The sequence below is a fragment of the Stegostoma tigrinum genome, chromosome 14, assembly GCF_030684315.1.
Source record: "Stegostoma tigrinum isolate sSteTig4 chromosome 14, sSteTig4.hap1, whole genome shotgun sequence".
Taxonomy (NCBI): Eukaryota; Metazoa; Chordata; class Chondrichthyes; order Orectolobiformes; family Stegostomatidae; genus Stegostoma; species Stegostoma tigrinum.
Genome location: NC_081367.1, coordinates 50,153,529 through 50,173,891, shown reverse-complemented (window position 1 = coordinate 50,173,891; position 20,363 = coordinate 50,153,529). Strand labels below are relative to the sequence as shown.

Below are 20,363 nucleotides of genomic sequence, written 5' to 3'. Positions count from 1 at the left end.
AATCGAAGGTTTTATTTCGGACAAAGAAGAAACCCTTAGCATGTTTCCCTTTAACTCAGCTGGTTCTTAGAAAGCTTCCCTCTGTCCTGATTTTTAATCAATAATGGAATCGAAGATTATGGGGAAAAGGCAGAAAAACCCAGAGGTGAGGAAGATCATATCAGCTATTATCTAATTGAAGCTGGAACAGATTCAATGAGCTAAATGCTTACTTCTGCTCCTACCTCCTATCTAAACTTTGTTAGCTAAACCAAGAACTTCTTCAAGTCAATCACTCTTCTAAAGACCCCCAGCAGAGATGTAATAAAAGCAAGCAATTATCGCCAGTGCTGTTTCATCTAAGCTGCATGACTGCATAGCCGTACGCAAGCTCTGCCCACATTGATTGGAGTTTTGACACATGGCTTCTGCTTCTGGAATCTGGAGCTGTGCATGGACCTTCAAGTTCTGTTCAGCAGCAAGATAAAGGAGAGAAAGATTGTTCGCCCTTCATGTGATTCGCAGAAAGCTATGTTGAAAAAAATTCAAATGTCTACAGGAATCTTTTAATGACCACTTTTGAAGAAACCATTTCAAGTATGTCCAGAAAACTAATAAATTCCCTTTTCTACAGTCATTCAAACTTAGCACTTCCAAAGATATTAAAATAAAGCATCATTTTAACACTTAACAAATCAATTTATTGTATACATGGACTTGTTTTTTGGAAATTTATCTGGAAGAAATTCTTATAACTGTGTTCTCTTACAACTTATCGTTGGAGGTAAAAATGATTCTGATATGATAGGAATGAAGGCAGTTTAGGACTATTTATCTTCCCTGAATTCCTGTGCTGAAAGAGATCAGCTAATTTAGTGCAGCCCAGGGAATTATATCTTGAGATGTTTACAAGTTTCTTTTATAAATTAAGCATGATGAATTTTCAGAGATTTTACGATTTAGAACCTTATGGCTCGTGCACTTTGCATACATTTTCCATACAGTTCACCCTACCCACTGAGACAATAATTAGGTTGAGTGGCTAGTTTATAGCAGGAGCAGAGAGTTACATTTTAGGAATCTGCAGCTATCTGAGGTAGTTGAGAGAGCTTAGAGTGGCTATTTTAGTAAATAATGCAGTGAACGTAAACTTTTCTGAAATTGAATTTAGACCCACAGCAATAAGAAGAACTACATTTACAGCACATAATGGGTGGAAGCTTATAATGATGACAGCAGCAAATATTCAGACATCCACAGTTGCTGCATGTCAGGACCCTTTGGAAGTTTCAACCTGTGTGCATGTATCTACCCACAAAGTTTTAACAAGTGGTGATTAGAATTGCACTGTCAGTGCCACTCCTAAAATGTCTCTGTCTCTGACACTGATCTTAGAATTTGCAACTTGGGCTTTGCTCCATATTTCTTCCTGCCATGAACTTTTGGTATAAGGCAATATTTATGACCGGGTGGTATAGAAAAGCCTTAAAAACATCCATGCTGCACCTTACCATCTCCCCCACCCCTGAAGCATAAACAATGCACACTTCCCTTCCCTCACTCTTCAGTAATGTATAACATGCCCCTGCACCCTCTTCACATTCCAGATAATGCTTACCAGCTCCCTTCTACCCACAAGCTCCATTGAGGAAGCCAAAGGTTCTGATCTGGCTGATGTGGGAAGAGGCCAAGGTGTTGGAGGATTGGGAGTCGGAATTGAGCATTTTTGGAATGGGCAGTAAGCAGTGTTGGAGGGTGAGGGTAAATGTCAGAGTGTGGGCAAATGTGCCAATTGTGGGAGATTGTTGGTAATGGAGCAGGGGTTGTGCATTGTAGGAGGTGACATGCCAATTGAAAAATACAGCAGGGCACTGAACCGAAGACAGTTTAAGCATGTCATTATTTTTTAATGAAAAGGTGAGGTTTGTTTTACTTTGATTACATTTCACCATGGCGCAGGCCTTCCCAGACTGTACATGAATAGATCAAAGCTTGAGCCAGGATTGTAAAGTCCAAAGGCCTGTGTATAAAAATAAGATAAACTGGCAGCTTTGAGTACGGCCATCTGCGGGAATTCCATCCTGCCATTATTTGAAAGATCTGGGCCATCGTAATTGCCTTGGAACTGGTGCAGTTCGACTGCAAGGTAGCTTTCCATTACTTGGGATTCTCCAATGACTGTAATTTGGTGTGACAGTACCAAAAGAACAAATTTACTTCATTCTGTACTGTCACCTTGGAACTCGTATCATTTTTCATCTAATAATTCTGTAATTTGGAGAGCAGATAATTGAGAGCAGTAAAACAGCTAATTGCCTTGCACAGGACAAATAAGTCTATTATAATCAGAAATGGGCAGTATGTCTTCTAAACCTTCTGGCAATAGATGAAAATTATGACAGAAACATTACAAGTGTTGGGTGCCAGCAGAACTGATGGGTTTTGATTTTCTCTTTACTCACAATGAACAGTTTAACATGATTTGCAGTTTCCTTAAAATATCCAAAAGTCAGGATCTGAATGGACTGAAGTTACAGGTGGAATCCTTTGACTAGATTACAGTAATTTTTTTTCAAGTCTGTACTGTAATTTTCATGTTATATTTATATGAGTAATATGCAAAAGTGACCAATTTACTATGATTCAGATGCATGTACTAAATTTATAAAAGATGCACATAGTGTCATAGTATTGTCCAAAAGGGAAACAAACTGTTCAGTCCAAATCATCCATGCTGACCAGGTATCCTAAATTAATCTATCTCATTTGTTAGCATTTGGCCCATATCCCTCTAAACTGTTCCTAATCATATACCCAATCGGATGCTTTTTAAATGTTGTAATTGTACCAGCCTCCAACACATCCTCTGGCGGCTTATTCCATACGTGCACCACCCTCTGTGTGAAATAGTTGCCCCTTTGATCCCTTTTAAATCTTTCCCCTGTCATCTTAAACCTATGTCCTTTAGTTTTGGACTCCTCCCCGGGGAAAAAACCTTGGCTATTCACCCTATCCATCATGATTTTGTAAATGTCTATAAGTAACCCCTCAGGTTCCAAGACTGCAGCAAAAATACCCCAATTCTATTCAGCCTCTCCTTATAACTCCAATCCTCCAATCCTAACAACAATCTTGTAAACCTTTTCTGAACTCTTTCAAGTATAATAATATCTATCCTGTAGCAGGGACACCAGAATTGGATGCACTATTCCAAAACTGACCTCACTAATGTCCTCTATCACCGCAACATGACATCCGAACCGCCATACTCAATGCACTGATCAATAAAGGCAAGCATACCAGACATCATCTTCACTACCCTGTCTACCTACCTGCAACTCCATTTTTAATGAACTATGAAGCCGTACACAAAGGTCTCTGTTCAGCAACAGTCCCCAGGACCTTCCTATTATATATATGATTCCTGCCCTGATTTGACTTACCTCACATTTATCTCAGTTAAACTCCATCTGCTACTCCTCAGCCCATCTGATCAATGTTCTGTTGAGCTCTGAGGTAACATCCTTCACTGACACTGCATCACCGATTTTGGTGTCATCTGCAAACTTACTAACCATTCTTCCTGTATTCACATCTAAATCATTTTTATCAATGACAAAAAGTAGTGCACCCAGCATCGATCCTTAAGGCGTATTCCTGGTCACAGGCCTCCAGTCCACCTCTCCACTACCACCCTCTGTCTCTTACCTTCAAGCTAATTTTATACCCAAATGGCTAGCTCTCCCTGGATTCCATGTGATCTAACCTTGTTAACCAATCCAGTATGTGGCATCTCCCAGCATGACTTATAGTATTTATAATTTTCTCGAGCAATACGAACAATTTAGGGTGCTTAATAAACCAATGGTAGAAGTTTTGAACATTAAAATTGATGTTATTTGTAATATGCAAGTCGCTAAAAAGGTAGAAGAGAATATAAATAATATGCTTAAGAATATGGCACTTTCAAAGCAGGTGGAGTAGGTCCCAATACTGTGAGCAATTAAAACTGATATGGTACCACCCATGTAGGTACTCCACACTTGGTGTAAACAGTAACTTTTTCTGTCAGACTGCTTCACAAGAAACATCATGGTTTTTATGGAGGTAGTCGCACTTTACTCCAGCAAGGTGGTGTGCTAATAAATCAGAAGTTCAGAAATGTTTCTATGTTCAGGTTCAGGAGAATGTTCATGGCGTTACGATGGAGGAATGTCAGACTGCACTTCAGAACCACAACTGGAACGTTCAAAAAGCCATACAGTACCTCAAGGTAACAGTGAGCTCGGATCCATCCTTAACCTAATTGCACCGACTCTAAATGAGAACAGTGTTGTGGTGGCTCTGAAAAATAAAGGTAGTGTTAGCTGTTAATTGTTAAAAGTTACTGCACTGAAAGCCCATCGCCTGAAGGCCTTCAGCAAGCGGTTCCACCTTGCATAGTTCTCATTGGGTTGAGTAGTGATCACATTGATTCCTGTCTCTGCATGTTGACCCATGTACCGGTACTGTTAACAAGTCAAGTGGTTAGTGGGCCTGAACTGTTTAATGGCATTGAACCCCCAGAGAAAAGATGATATTCCCCTTAACGTAGATAGTCCTATTTTCAATTGTAGTATGGCAGGTTCCAGCAGTCGTCTTCCTCACTGAGAAGATAAGACTTCATCCTCTTGGATACAGAATCTAACTTGGCTTTAGCAAAGCACGCAATGTAGAATATTGTAAACTGAAACTACTTCATATCATTCTTCTCCAATAATGCTATTCCTCTTTAGTTCTTCATAGAGTGAGTTGCTATTTTTGGTTACTTAACATTCTGTACTTCAGTTCATTGATCAATTTTCTTATATCAGTTATCGGTGTCAGGAAACAAGTACAGATTTGGAAAGCTGCAAACATTTTGCAGTAGTTGAGTTAATGACACTAGGTGTAGGGCCTGGTTGTCCCTGCTCACCTGGGAATAGTTTGCAACCACTTGAGGAGTTTGTGCTAAGTAGGCCACAAAGACTCTTGTACAAACTGTTGTGGTGTCAGGACTATTGGTGCTGCAGATCAAGGATTCTGCACTTCAGAAAAGATTATGGAAAAGAGGAAATGAATTTGTTAAACTTACTGTGTGCTTTTATTTTAAAATCCAATTTGATCCATGCCAGACCCATGTTAATTCAGTTTTGGAGATACACAGATGTATATAAGCTGAGCTAACCATGTGGGATGCAATTTTTCATCTATTGACAAAGGCTTGACAGCAGTTAAAGTGTCTGCACTTCTTTATAGTGAATTGTGCAGGTAACTTGTATTCGGGTTACATAAATTATAAATAACAGCAAAATTTTAGATAAAGACAAGTATGACTCACCTCAATTGCTTAGTATAGCTACTTGCTTTAGAAAAGGATGAAACTGACTCATCTGGAAGATTGAGATCCATCATCACACAATTCAGCAAAGTAGTTTTACACAATTTCACATGGCTTCTTGATTTAACTTGTTTTGTGGACTCAAGGGCAACTGGTCAAGCTGGTGGCATCCACATCCCGTGAATGAATAAGAAAAAAAGATCTCTAAGTTGAGCCATGATTGACTTTGGTTTTGAAAATTAGTGCATTGGATTTAAAAGTAAACTCAATTGTTTGGTTTCAGTTATGTTATCAGGTTTGCTCCTAATGTTTCTTTGTGAACGGGTATGCTGTTATGAAACTATTCCAATGTCTAATTTTCATAAACCTCTTAGTGGAGGAAATTTTACTTTATAGAGTTTTGATACAAAGCAGCATGGAGAATAATGTGTAATGTAGTAGCCAGGGAAATTGAATTGGAAACAACTGTTTACATCAAGCTTCTCAGCATCTTTTCTATTGTTTCATCTTCCCACTATATTCTCCTCTGACTGACAAGATATTTTGTTTCTACTAGAAGATTTATGACAACTATAGTACTGGTAAAGTTTTATTCACTGATTCTAGAGAGCCTTGTGATGGCCGCTGTCTATAAAGCGCTGCTGGAGTTCTACAGACAACAAATGCAAAAATATGGTGGAATTAATGGATGGTGACAGACACATAACCAAGGATGTGCAACCCACATTTAAATCTTAGGGGCAAACTTGAACAGTGTATTTCTACTAGCTCAACTATCAATTTCAGTGTGATATTTTTTCAAAGACCCTTCTTGAGATTTTCTCGTGGGCTGTTTTTATGTTCAGTGGCTCCTTTTTAATTCCTACTAGCTAATTCATTAGGTGGTGCAGCCACGTATAACAATACCCTCTGTATTTGTGTTAGCATATGGGCATTTATATTCAAGTAGAAACAGAATTTAAGAAATCCATCAATTTCCTCAATAATCAACTCTCAGTCACAAGGAAAGCATTAATTCCTTAGATACCATGATATTTAAATCAGCGCATAACAACTGCCATAAGCTAACAGCAAAGGTATGGTGAAAGTAACTGACATTCCTACACACACAAAAATGTCGCTAAATAAACCTTCCACAGAATTTGAGTAAACAAAGTATTAATTATCATAATATCTCCATATCCTGAACGTATGCAACCTTAAGTTAGAGATTCTTCATTAATTTGCAAGGAATTTATTACCTCAATGATTTCATTTTTCCCTGTTTGCTAGTCGCTGAGTATTTCTTTGACAGGTTTGAAATTGTTATTTTTATGTAGGTTTTTGTTTCCCCCTGCAGCTTACCTTTCTTTTGCAGCTGAACCTCTTGATCCTGTTACAGCTGCTCTTGTCCCTACACCCTGCAACCTGCACCCTCTAATTGCTGCATCCATAATATTTTCCTATTAGGTTGAACAATTATTCTGTCTGGGGTTGAAGACAAGAAGTGAATGTCAAAAAATTCTGGAAATGTTTGACTGGAATCTGGAATTAGCCAGTTGCCATCTGCTAGACACTTACAGTACAGCTCGGCACAGGTATGTGAAATTGACATACGCCTTCTTTGAATTTAACATGTTCAAGTTATTGAAATGAAGAGATGAGGAAGTATATGCTCCAATCCTTACAGTTGAAAAGAGGAACAACTGTAATACATTAAAAATCTATCCTCGTCCCTGTTGCTTCAGTCTAGTTTCCTAAGGTGAACTTCCAAATTATGTCAAGGGATAGGTCAATAGAGATGCAGATGCAAAGGTTTAAAACATAATTTAAGTACACACAGAAAAGATATATTCCAAAAAGAGAAAATTCCAGAAGTAGGATCCATCATTTGCAGTTAACTAATAAAATTAAAGATAGTATCAAACTTAAAAAGAAATATACAATGATAGATGGCAAGTCAGAAGGTGACAGAATATAAAAATCAGTAAAGGTTGACTAAAAATTTAAGAGGGGGAAGAATAAAGTACAAGGGAAAACTAGCTAGAAATATTAAAAAAAGTAAAAGTTTATGTAGACACTTAAAAGGGATAGTTAAGAATGTTAAAATTTCTCCTTTTAAAAAGTGAGCCTGGGGGTTTAAAAATTGAAAATAAGGAGACGACCAATGAATCTAACAGATTTTTTGCATTAGTCTTCATGTAAAGGATACAGTGACATCTCAGAAATAATTGTAAATTGAGAAATGGAGGAAGGAAGTCAAGAAAATTACAATAGTGAGGCATTACTGAGTGATTTACTGGAGTAGGGAGGCAACATGCCTTCATGGAGTCATGTTGATGGCCACAGAAATGCCTGTCAAATCTTTTAATTTATAATCCCCTATCATTCAGTGTCCCCTTTCTTCTTTGTCCTCTTTTGTATGGCCAAGCCACTTACAATGCCACAAACATGACTGTGAATGCACTCCCTTGAGGAACCCACACCCACATCAGCTTCTAAAACAGACAAGCAATTTGTGAGTGGGACTTCTGGGATTCTTGCAAGGTTTGCTTGAACTTCTTTTGGTTTGCCTGGCAGCCAGGGCCACCCATTCCTTACTATTCTCAATGTCCTCAAGCAGCATAACCATTTCTCTGAACTTGCTAACTCTCCCTGATATACCATAGTGCCTGCAGCTTCCACTTGTGGCCCAAAACGTCGAGTTCAACTGTCTGCAGCTGAAAGGACTTCCTGCACATGCGGTCATCTCAGACACTGATCGAATCTGTAACTCACCACGTATTCAAGCCACACATTCCACTCAACCAACTCATGCTACTATGTCTTGGACTTATTTAGTGTTTCTTACTCATTTATCTTACATTAACTTTACTCGCCTCCCCCTACTACACTTACTTATATTACTTTATGTTGACCCAGATTTTCACTTATTCCTGTTGTTTCTCAGTTAATCCCTCTTTTCTGCCAAAGGTATTTAAAAATGGCATTTTCAAATGCCTTTCAGTTCTGAAGAAGAGTCAGACTGGACTCAAAGCATTAACCCTGTTTCCTTCTCCACAGATGCTGCTTGACCCTCAGTGTTTCTCCAGCGTTCTCTGTATTTGTTTCAGATTTCCAGCACCCACAGTTGTTTTGTTTTCACCTTGCAAGTCAGGTATCTGTTATCTGTATATCTGAAAACTGAAAAATTCTAAAAACTGAAGGTCTTTCGATAGCCAACCCAAGCAAACTTGTAGATGTACAGAGTTCAGGGGCTTTAGGAAGAAACTTTGCTTGGCCTAAAATGGACCTAAAAACAAAGCTTTCTCCAGAGGGTCGAATTCATTGTGTCTGCAAATCTGTTTGGACCCTTTGGTTTAAAAATAAACTTTGCTTTTATGTCCATTCAGGCCAAGCAAAACTTCATCCTAAAGGGCCTGAACTCCGCATGTCTGTACGTCTGCTTGGGTTCACTCTCGGAAAGACCTTCTATTTTGGGTCCTTTCTGTTTATACGGTGGACCTCAAAAAAACTATAGTGGACACAAAAATCAAAAATACCCTTTACCCAAAATCCCATTGGTCCTGAGATTTTCAGATAAGGATTTCGGATCACCTGGAATATAGGGCCACCTAGAATACAGTCTTGGAGGATAATATTGGACAAGCCATGCTTTTATCTGCTGGAGTTTGGAAAAGTAACATATGGCCTAATTGAAGCATGTCGGACCCTGAAAGGCCTTGATAGGGTGGATGGGGAAAAGATGTTTCCTCCTGTAGGACACTCTAGAACTAAGGACTTAATTTTACAAATAATGTACATTTCTAAATTCTCTTCCACAAAAAGTGGTGGAAGCACTGCATTTGAATATTTTAAAGACAAAGGTAGATAGTTTCTCAATCATTAATGGGGTGAAAATTCATAAAACCTAGGTAGGAATGTGGAATAATCAGATCAACCATAATCTTACCAAGTAGTGGAGCAGGCTTGAGGGCCGAGTGGCCTACTTTTGCACCTAATTCATTATTTCTCATATGTGTACTTTCTAATCTATTGTGACCTATCAAAGATGTGTTGTAATAAACTTTGCATTATGTAATATTAATATGAAAACATGAACCAGCCCAACCTGATACACCAACTTAGACTGTATGCCACTGAGCCATTTTCAGGACACAGAGATGTAACACTACAATTACCATACAAGGTTATTATTGCTGCCCAAGGTTGTTATTTCCCACACTACAGATACATAGACTATTTCAGCATATTTAGCTACATTTTCTGTCATTAAGTCATCTTGTCAGCTATTTCAATAGATGCCAGAATCTTTAATTGGAACAATGATTTTTTTTGTCAATTTTTTCTTAATTTACAGGCGATGATTAGCTCTTAATGGAGAAAATAAACTCAAGACAGCAATGGTTTATTGCCCCAGTACCTTTATTATCTTGCTGGGTTGACAAAATATTGACCTGCAAATGCCAGAAAGAAGGGGTATCAAACATCCATCACTCAACTGAACTCTCACACTAGCTGTGAAGTCTGGTGGTACTGGGAGACGGAAGTCAAGTTCTGAAATGGCAGTATTCTTCAAAAGCAAAGGTTATTTGTTTTGTTTTGGTGAAAATATTTGTAATGTTATGGCATACTGTAACCCAACAGCCTGCTGTGTGTGTATGTGTGTGTATATAAAAATATATATAAATATATAATATAAATTTTATTTGAAAACTTGTTGACAGTAGATTACAGTTGTGTTTATGTTTTGAATTTCTCGCATTGGATGTTTTAATAATAATTTAATTTGCTTTCCTAAAAGACAGTTGAATGGTTCAGTTTAATGTTCTGGATTTCCTATTAAGGTAAAATTTATCCATTTTGGATACATTAAGAAGTTTCAGTCTTTTAAAAGCCATCAACTCTAGTTTACTGAAACAAAGTTTGTATTAAACTAGTTATTCTAAACGTGTTAATGTATTTTCTTCTTCACTATGTTTAATTGCTTTTTCTTCCTTGCTGCTGTTCTGAAATAACCTGTAAATTGGCATAATAGATTTAAGACCTCACATTATTACAGTAAAGTTTTGGGTTTGTTCCCTATTCCCATTCATAGGAGGGTAACATCCTGAATGTCGTAATTTCAAGTCCTGGAGTTCCCTGATAACAGTAAGTTTAACTTTTTATCAGTTCACCAGGTACAGCACTGGTGTTTCCAGTGGCATGGTGAGTAATGATGAGTCAAGATATGAGTAAAACTTGGCAGCAATTGTGGAAAAATCTAATACTACATTTTGCTAACCCATACCATTACCTCAAGTTGTAGCAACATTGTCTTGGAGAAAATTACAGATCATAGATTAAACTTTGGAGGTGGTTGATTTTATCTGTACTGTAAATAGTGAGGAAAATTATTCATTCAGTTTAGTTACAAAAATCAGAATAATTTGGGTGAGGTGGCAACTAGCTCAAGTTGACATACATTTATTTTGTGGTGTTACGTAGGCAGTCTAATATATGACAGATCAAATCTGCAAAATGCTGGGCAAAACTTCTGGTTTTAATAGTGTTGATCAGATATTCCCCATTCCATACAGATCAAATGGTTTATTGCAATCAATTTATAATTACATCACTTATTAAAAAGTGACATTCTCATTTTCTCATTTCAGTTTGATTTTGAAGTGAGTTTTTGGCTCCTTATTCTATCCCTCAACATCTGGCTTTGTCACATCTGCTACTTTAAGCCTTCAAGACACTGAGAAACATATCCATGCTTTTATCACTTGCAGATTCACTACTTCATTGCTCTCCTGTTAGATGTTTAGCCTCCAAAAAAAATTCCAAATTTTGCTGCCTGTGTTACATCCTGAGCCAAGTCTCATGCATCCATTACACCTATTCTTGATTTTCTACATTCAGCTTCAGTCCCTTTTTCCTGTACACTAGCCTTTCAAAGGATTCCTATGATTAATAGGTTTGCAATCCCTCCTCACACTTATTGGTTTAAATTCAGTCCAAAACTGAAAAAGTGGTATTGCAATTAGTTTCTTGAACATCGGTCTTGGCAGCCTGTATAAATGTCAAAATACTATTCTTCCAGTAGCAAAGGATATTGTGAAATTTCCCTCATGTTTAAATTTATTATCCATCCAGTATTACAAAGGTGCATGTTGCAGGTGCAGCATTACTATAGGCTAGAAATGCATCCTTCTGAAACTGTTAAGATCAGGCAATTTAGTTTGTAGGTATGAACATCGGTTCCTCTTTTTCAAACACTGTTCAAACAGAAACCAGGATTTTTCAAGTTTGTAGTTTTTGAGGTCTTCTGTTATCTAGCTGAGAGATTGTGTGGACTAGTGCAAAATTTTACTATGGTTCTACTCCAAACCTGGCTTCATCTTTAAGTAGAGGATTGAGGAAGTGATTTTCCAATCTCACCGTAGTTTGACCTTTCGCTGGAAGAGCTTATCAAGTAGCTGCAGATTTCTACCCATATTCTGAAATCAATCTAACTTGCAGTTTCAGCAGGTATGAATAAACCTGTATCATAGTTTATGTGGCAAAAGTAAAACTAACTATCTGGGCATCACCTCAGTCTGAAGAAAGCTGTATGTGATTCAAGGTTCCAATTTTATTTTGAGTATTGTTAATTTGATCTGTTAGATTCAAGCTGAGAGCTGTGTGGCATCCTAAGAATGGCAGTGACATTTGTGCTAGAATCAAAACCAAAACAAGCTTCCTAGCCTTTAATAGATTCTAAAATAATATCAGTTAAATGTTCTCTGCAGCTTGGCATATGCTGTTAATTCTATTTTGTAAATTATCTGATATTACTTATCACCATTAAGAGCTTGCAGCAGGTCACTCTTTGAATTCTTACGTGAAAGGAAAACTTTAGAAGACGGAAAAGGTCTTGCCCTGTTCAAACGATAACTACACCAGAACAAAGGATATGTGAGGAGCACAATATTTGCTTCCCCCTACTAAATAATGTTCAATTGCATAGGTGCGATTTCACAGTCCTGTTATGATGCAGTGACCAACTGCAGAGTGGATCAGAGAGATGAGACAAAATGTCAAACTTTATAATGTTTCTCTGACCTTTCCTGCTAGACATCTACTTGTTGACACATGTTGTTTCATCCAAGTGACTGGAACAGGACAGTCTTGATCATCAAATCTTTTCATCACAGTTACAAGTGTTATAGCATAATCAACAATCCAGCCCCGACTAAACGTGTACTTTTAAGTTCAAAGCCTCTCTGTAAACACTACATTACAGAAGCCTGGTCAATTTGATTCATTTTCATACTGAATTTCAAGTTATTGACAGATAGCACAATAATGCCAGAGTTGCTAAAATGATCCCCTCTAAAACCAGAACTCTGTAACTTGTTAATCAATGGGCTAGATAGTATGAATAATAAGCACTTCATTGCATCTTACTTAACCTCCCTCCATTAGAATTATACCTGATAATATCCAAAATAAGTGGGTGCTGGAGAATGACTGCTTTGGTCAGCTCTGGACCTAAAAACTGACAGCAAGTGTCATTATTAGAAAAGTACTGAACAGAATCATTTGGCAAAAGGCCCATGTTAAGTCACTTAAAAATAAAATGGTGTTATGAACAACTCTGGGATTTAAAGCAGAGAAACTAGCAAAGATGAGATTTAATACCATTATGTATGGACGTTGTGTTGGTGCTGGGGATTTCTGAGAAACTGAACACTGCACATTTGTATAATGTTTATTTTTCAGTCGTTTTGGTGGGAGTTTGCTTGTTGCTTGTCTTGTACTCAGCATTGCTTGGATTGCAACATTGTAATAATGCTACATTTGAGAAAAAAATGTTAGTGTTAACTCAGGTCTGGTTGAATCCTTGCAAAAGAAATGAAATGTGTGTGCTGAAACCTGAGGTAGTTCCCTCTGTAATATAAGAACCCTTTTGATGTTTTCCTTTGAATATTTGTAAAGACTGTACTATTCGTGGTCGACTAGGTCTGTACAATTTCACTGTAGCATCTGTCAAAATGAAACTAAGGCTCACTGTTTTTTTTAAAGAAAAGGGCATTAGTACATTGCTGCTATGTTTCTCCTGTTCCACCTTTTCTTTGGATTGCTGTTTCACAAGCCCATGTCTGTGAGGAGCATTCACATAAAAAGGGTACAGTTGGCTGTTTTGAACCTGAATACTGATGCCCCTGACAGTAATAAATAAAATCCCATTTCAATACCTATAACAATGGTATTAAGAACTTAACTTATATGTCAATACTTCCAAAATAAAATTACAGGATCAGCATGGTTTTCTCCCTGCCCAGTGCTGGTAATGGAATATTGGCTCCATCAAAAACCATCAGAGAAAATATGTGAGCAGGGAAGGAGAGAAAATAATTTAGTGCTTCATTGCGAAACCATTAGTTTGCTTTAACCAATCCAAAGAAAGTATATAATATGGTGAGAAACACAATAGCATGTTCAAAGCATTGTATACATTGTGTTGTTTTCATAAAATAAAGTTTATTTCTGAAATAAATGAATATATGGATTCTGTTTTATTCACATTATATTCATCAAACCTAGTTTCTGCTCAAGTCTGAGAGGAGGGAAATATCATTTGTAAATGCATATGCACAAATATAAGTGTTAGAACAACTGGGTATTAGTTCATATTGTGTTTCAAATGATTTTATACAGACTATATGATCCAGAAATTTAAAGTTAATACTTGTCTTACAGATGTGCTTTGGGTGAGATGTTAGAAAAACACAATGATCTTGTTCATCTTATTTTGATATGTTCAGTTTTGTAAGCTAATCTACCTGTTTTAGAATACAAATCTGCCAACCATTTTTCTTTACAACAATAGTTTTGTTTATTATCAAACCAGACATATTCAATACATGTTAGTACGGCTTGTAATATGACAGTATAAACATACACATATCTAAATAACCTAAAAGACAAAAATTCAAGAAAAGAAGTTCCCTGTACTTAATGCAGAAAAATTGTTTACAATATTAAATTTCCAATTGGTGTTTGGTATGGTGTCCTGGCACATGTAGATGGGTGCCACTAGAAACATGCAGTGGTCACAAGAATCTTTTCAGAATCAATTCATTTACGAGAGGTCAAGAAGAAGTCTTCCAGAAACTTCTCGGTAAAATAGCCACATTAGCTTTCACCTCTCACTGGATTCTCAGAAGATATTTCAGACGAGGGGAAAGAAGATAAGTTGAGTGACTTCTTTCAGCAGGCAATGCATCAACTGAACTCTAAACATTATCAAACAGTCACAACTCATGACAGCTATAAACTTAGAAATGTGACTTCCAGTAAACAAATCCAGTCGGTTTAAAACATTTGATTCTAGTAGGGGTCTTGAGGAAGGACTATGTTACAAGGAGCGGTTAAGTAGGTTGGACATGGACTCATTGGTATTTAAAGTAATAAGAGGCAGCCAAATTAAAATATGGAAGATTCTTAAAGAACTTGATAGGGTAGATGCTGAGTGGTTGTTTCCCCTTGTGGGAGAGTCTAGGACTAGAGGGCATAATCTGAGTAAGTGGTCGTCTCATTAGGACAGAAATGAGAAGGAATTTCTTCTCACAGGGCGGTGAATCTGTAGAATTATTTATTGCAGAGGACTGTACAGGCTGGGTTGTTAGGTACTTTCAAGGCTGAGTAAGACAGATTTTTAATTAGTAAGGGGACCAAGGCTTATAGGAAAAAGGTAGGAAAATGGAGTTGAGGAATGTCAGATCAGCAACAGTCTCATTGAATGGCAGAGCATGCTTAATGGATGAATGGCCTACTTCTGTTCCTGTATCTTGTCTTGGAATGGTCTTGGCTGCCTTCTGCCTCATACACACTATTACTGTCTTGGTGGGATGCTCTTGAGAGTGTCAGTGTGGACTGAATGGGCCAAATGGCCTACATTCACAATGTAGGGAATCTGTGATCTCCAGAAACTTCTTAGTAACAACCAAAGCTATTTTGATTTAATAATGCACTTGAACCTGGTGTTGTTCTTTCTATTCTTTTCCACTTACTGTTACCCCATTTCCAACTAAACATTATTGGTGTTGGGTATCTTGAGAGAGCATGTACTTTTATGTTTTGACCAAGTTGGGAGGAGTGCACAGTATTTCTCCATGGGCCACTATTTAAAATAATTGTTTTACTTGGTTCTAATATGACCAATCATATGCTTTTCCTACATTAGACAAAATAAAAAGATCCATCAAACATATTTCTTCATAAATTAGTATCAGAGATAATGGGAACTGCAGATGCTGGAGATTCCAAGATAATAAAATGTGAGGCTGGATGAACACAGCAGGCCAAGCAGCATCTCAGGAGCACAAAAGCTTTTGTGCTCCTGAGATGCTGCTTGGCCTGCTGTGTTCATCCAGCCTCACATTTTATTATCTTCATAAATTAGTTTTTGTTTTACAATAAATTAATCTGTTTTATAATAAATATCCACCTACCGGGTTTCTTTAACTTTTTTTAAAATTATGTAACAAAATTTATCCAACGAATATGTTAAACTATTTGACACACCTAGTTTATAACATGGAAATGTGTATATATTGAGATAACAAGGTGTAGAGCTGGATGAACCCAGCTGGGCAAGCAGCATCAGAGGAGCAGGAAAGCTGATGTTTCGGGTCAAGACCTTTCTTCAGAAAATCTGCTCCTCTGCTGCTGCTTGGCCTGCTGCGTTCATCCAGCTCTACACCTTGTTATCTCAGATTCTCCAGCGTTGGCAGTTCCTACTATCTCTGTGTATATATTTGCTATTCCTAATAGCTCAAACAGCACACAAACCACAATGGTATCCTGGACAAAGAGGACAAATAAAGTATTTTTATCTACAGAGATTTGTTATGAAAAAGTCTTTGGCCAATGAGCTTTAGGTGTTGAAGGGAAGATCTTCAAGGATAAGATTTGAGGTGTTCACGTGGTCGTCAGTCTGCCATTCTGTCGTCTGTAAATAATAATAAAGTTTGTTGATGACAGAAATGATAATAGTTCTAGAAGATTTCAAAAGGAGATTGATAGTGGGGAAAATTGGAGTTCAGTGTTGTCAAGTGCAAGCAATGGCTTTTGAACCCAAGAAAAAGACATTTTTGATTGGTAACAAGTGAAAACTTGAGGTGCAGAAAAATGTGCCAAATCTGTTAATGTTGATACAGACTAAGTTTTTAAAATGATTTTGGTCAGCACCAGCTTTCCTTTTATTTGCTGGAACTTTCTTTGTGTCAGTGAACAACTTAACTTTTGCATCATTGATAATGGGAACTGCAGATGCTGGAGAATCCAAGATAATAAAATGTGAGGCTGGATGAACACAGCAGGTCCAGCAGCATCTCAGGAGCACAAAAGCTGACGTTTCGGGCCTAGACCCTTCAAAAGAGAGCATTAGCTTTTGTGCTCCTGAGATGCTGCTGGGCCTGTTGTGTTCATCCAGCCTCACATTTTATTAACTTTTGCATCTGCTTTTCTGTTTTCCTCCTTGTAGTCACAGAAAGCGTGGAGTCATCAATTCCTCCACTTCTCTAACAAGGAGGTATGTAGTAGACCTGTAAATTAAGCCAGAGTTCACCAATCTAGAGTATCCCATCTGAACAATGGTTTGTGTTGTCTTGAAATTGATGGGCTTATCCGAATATCATCAGTTTTTTAAAAAATTGTGCATTTAAACGCTATATGCTAGTGCACCAATGTCTGCGTCGTGAGATTCCATTTCATACCACTGGTATCGGCATTTTAAGGAGATGCATTGCTGTTTGTTCCTAACTCAATAATCTGTCAGTGGTGGAGTATCCAATCGTGCAGTTGGTTTTCTCAACATGATTTTGCCATCATGTCCTGGAAAGAAATGTAATTTGTGTTTCCTGTATGATTGCTGTCTCTTTTCCAACATTGGTTAAGATTTCAGGAGATTAAGGGAGAAATGTACTAAACAGTAGTTGATGCATTAAAACAAGCTAGTCCCATCAAAAGTGCCTTAACCTTGGATTGGAAGGCTGTCAGCTAATTAAGGAGAGTGAACCAAAGGACAGTAAGTTAGTCAGCTGGCATAATCTTTGTGAATATGTTATTATTGCTTTATTGTTTCACTTCAATCCATAGTTAATAATTAACAATTGTTCTTGACAAACAAAATTATATTATTCTTCTAGATTTAAAGATACAGTTTTAATCAAGGTAAAGTGCTTTAGTGGACATATTAATTTAATGGTGGATCAGTGGTTAGCACTGCTGCCTCACAGTGCCAGGGACCCGAGTTCAATTCCAGCCTCAGGCGACTATCTATGTGGAGTTTGCACATTCTCCCCGTGTCTGCATGGGTTTCCTTTGGGTGCTGTGGTTTCCTCCCACAGTCCAAAGATGTGCAGGTTAGGTGTATTGACCATGCCACATTGCCCATAGTCTTCAGGGATGCAGAGATTAGGTGAGTTATAGGCGCATGGGTCTGGGTGGGATGCTGTGAGGGTTGGTCTGGATGTGTTGGGCAAAAGGGCCTGTTTCCACACTGTAAGGATTCTATTCTATTCTTAATACTGGATTTGAGCACAACTATTAATGAGTATATTAATTAGTTTCATATCAGTCAGTGTTGTTGGTACATAAGATATGAGAGTGGTGCAGTTATATCAGTCACTGATGTTGGGTATATAAGATAAGAGAGTAATGCAGTAAAATCCAGATTTTGAGTAGATTTACTCAAAGTATATACTTCTGCATTTGGATTTTGTAATGAGTCAATGTAAGCTCAAGAGTACAGGCAATAAAAGACAAAAAGTAGTATAGAAAGACTGTACAGTCCCAACAATATCTGACAATTCATTCTCGCCTGCAACTTGGAACGGTCATATCGCTTTGCAATTGGGCTCCAATGCTGCATTAGGACTTGTAAGGGATGCTTCTACAGAAGAAATAGCTATCTTTGATATAAAAAAGGGAAACTGATAAAGAGAAGTAATTTGATCAAAATCTTTTGATTAGACTTATTTATTTGTAAGTTGCTGTATAGCATATCTTTGTAATTGAACTTCTTATATAAAAATTTGCATAATATTTAAATGATTCGATTCCAAGCATATCAAAAGAACTCTAAACCCCTTCATAAATATAAATTCCATTTTGCTGTGTTAAAGAAAGTATTCTTGAGCATTAGATTGATCCTTTCTTAACAAGAATTGCATGTAAATATATTTACATTTAATTTGATTACATATTCATATTAGCAATTTTATACAAACAAGAAAAATTGTAAAATATCTTTGATTTTAAACACAAAATAATGGAAAAATTAGCAATTATACAAATGTGAATTTTTTTGTTCTCGTATGATTTTAGCTAAATGCTGTCAGTTGAATTCTTCATTGCTATTTTGATAGTTTAAGAATATCCATTTTCAATTTCCTTTTGTTTGCTTTCTAAACAAGAGAATATCTAATTTAAGTAAAATTCATACAGTCTTAGTAATTTCAGTGTTTCATTAGAGGAAACCCTGTGCTCCGAAGAATTAGTCATAGAAGCAGAGTGAATTGTAATCATAACTTTCAACAGTGTTCCATTGTGTGTAGGATCATGGAATTACAGAGTACAGTACTGGGTGTCGAATTTTCTGTTGTTTGCTACAAAGAAAAATTGAGTTGATTACACAAATATACAGTAGCTGTGTCATGTCATTATAATGAAGTTAGTAAACACATTTTCATTTTATTTTAGCAGAACAGCCAAAGACAGCACAATTTGACAGTGAGTCAGGAAGAGTGGAGTTAAAGTTACATAGAACAGAATGATTTATAAAAAAACCTGAAATTTTTAATTACTTTATTGTAGCATTCGAAGTGTTTTGATTTGATAAAACCCAGTATCTACTTGCCAATATCTGTGGAAAGCATTAGTTGATTTCCCACATTTTTGCACATGTGGAAGCTGTACTAATTCTTTTAATGTGTGAAAAAAACAAGACACCTGATAGACAGATCTCATGATGGAGTGTGAAAATTATATCTTAATAATCCACAGGACTTAATACCACCTCAGAAACATTCTCTCCTTGCTAATTTCTGTTTCTTCCTGGAGTCTGGTTGATACTGACAAGGTTGCATTTATTGCCTATCGCTATTTAGTCTGAGGTGATGAATATTATTCTTAAGCTTCTGGAATCCTTGTGTTGACTGTAAATGCTTAATTTAGATGTGGTCTTGGCAGGAATGGTTTCATCCTCTATCATCATAAAGCTGCAGGTATTCAGAAACTATAGTGACCAAAGGTATGTACGTAGGAAAGGAACCATGAGCCATGGAATTGTGGCAAAAACCATTAGAGAGCAGGAAGTCCAAAGACAATGGCAGAACTACTGTACAGTTTAGAAACATTAGCCCTGAGGGGAATGTGGATAAGCAGTTGAGTAAAAGGGATCAAAGTAATATTGGTGGACTTAATGATTGCAGATAAACACAAATAATTTTTTTCTTTTAAACAATATGACCTAATCAACTTAAAGGTATGACGGAACTCTAATGACATTCAGAAAAATTAATGAAAAGTTTCTCTATATCTGTTATTGAAAAACTAAAAGAAATAAATCTGTATAATGGTACACATTTAACAGGTCATCCTGAATGTAAGCTGGAAAGAATGGAACAATGTTGAAGAAAGTGTGGGTTGAGAGGTAAGAAGTACTCTACAGCAATGGCTAGTGATTAGAGGTTGGATTATCACCAGATATGGTGCTCAGTGAATCAATGTAAGTTGGTTGAGCAGCGTACTCTCTCGGTGCTCTGCCCAAAGACAGGTCTGATGACAGCATGGCAACCTTCATCATGGGTAAGGCAAGGAGGCAGGTTTTGAATCCATTACAGCTGGAATAGGGCTCCCACCGCATGTTAGTTGCACCAATCTATAATGCACTCAATATTCTTTGCATCATGCTTTGGAAACATGTTACACTTTTCCACATACATTGTAGCCAGGAGATATAATAATGATAGTAGAGCTTTAGTTTTTTGCAGTCACATGATTGACCAGGAAT

The 20,363-nt window shown here is 37.1% G+C and overlaps 2 protein-coding genes across 9 annotated transcripts in view; one reads left to right on the top strand and one right to left on the bottom strand.

Moving 5' to 3' along the window:
- Positions 1-13,776, top strand: part of tnk2b (tyrosine kinase, non-receptor, 2b) — a 178,832-nt gene extending 165,056 nt beyond the window's left edge. For 2 of the 4 annotated variants that reach the window (XM_048542025.2, XM_048542024.2), the window contains 3 exons: positions 4,157-4,252; positions 6,788-6,915; positions 9,678-13,776. In XM_048542025.2, the coding sequence (XP_048397982.2) occupies positions 4,157-4,252; positions 6,788-6,915; positions 9,678-9,684 (231 nt within the window). In that variant the 3' untranslated portion in view covers positions 9,685-13,776. The remainder of the gene's footprint in view (positions 1-4,156; positions 4,253-6,787; positions 6,916-9,677) is intronic. The other 2 variants (XM_048542028.2, XM_048542027.2) reach the window with 1 other exon arrangement.
- A 2,252-nt stretch (positions 13,777-16,028) lies between these two features.
- The window catches only part of LOC125457487 (mucin-4-like), a 165,982-nt gene continuing 161,647 nt past the window's right edge, over positions 16,029-20,363 (bottom strand). For 4 of the 5 annotated variants that reach the window (XM_059651134.1, XM_059651137.1, XM_059651138.1 and 1 more), the window contains one exon: positions 16,783-18,957. Coding sequence is in view for 1 of the 5 variants with exons in the window: in XM_059651137.1 (XP_059507120.1) it covers positions 18,909-18,957 (49 nt within the window). In the remaining 4 variants the exon portion in view is untranslated. Of the gene's footprint in view, positions 16,299-16,782; positions 18,958-20,363 lie in introns of those variants that run through there. The other variant, XM_059651135.1, reaches the window with a different exon arrangement.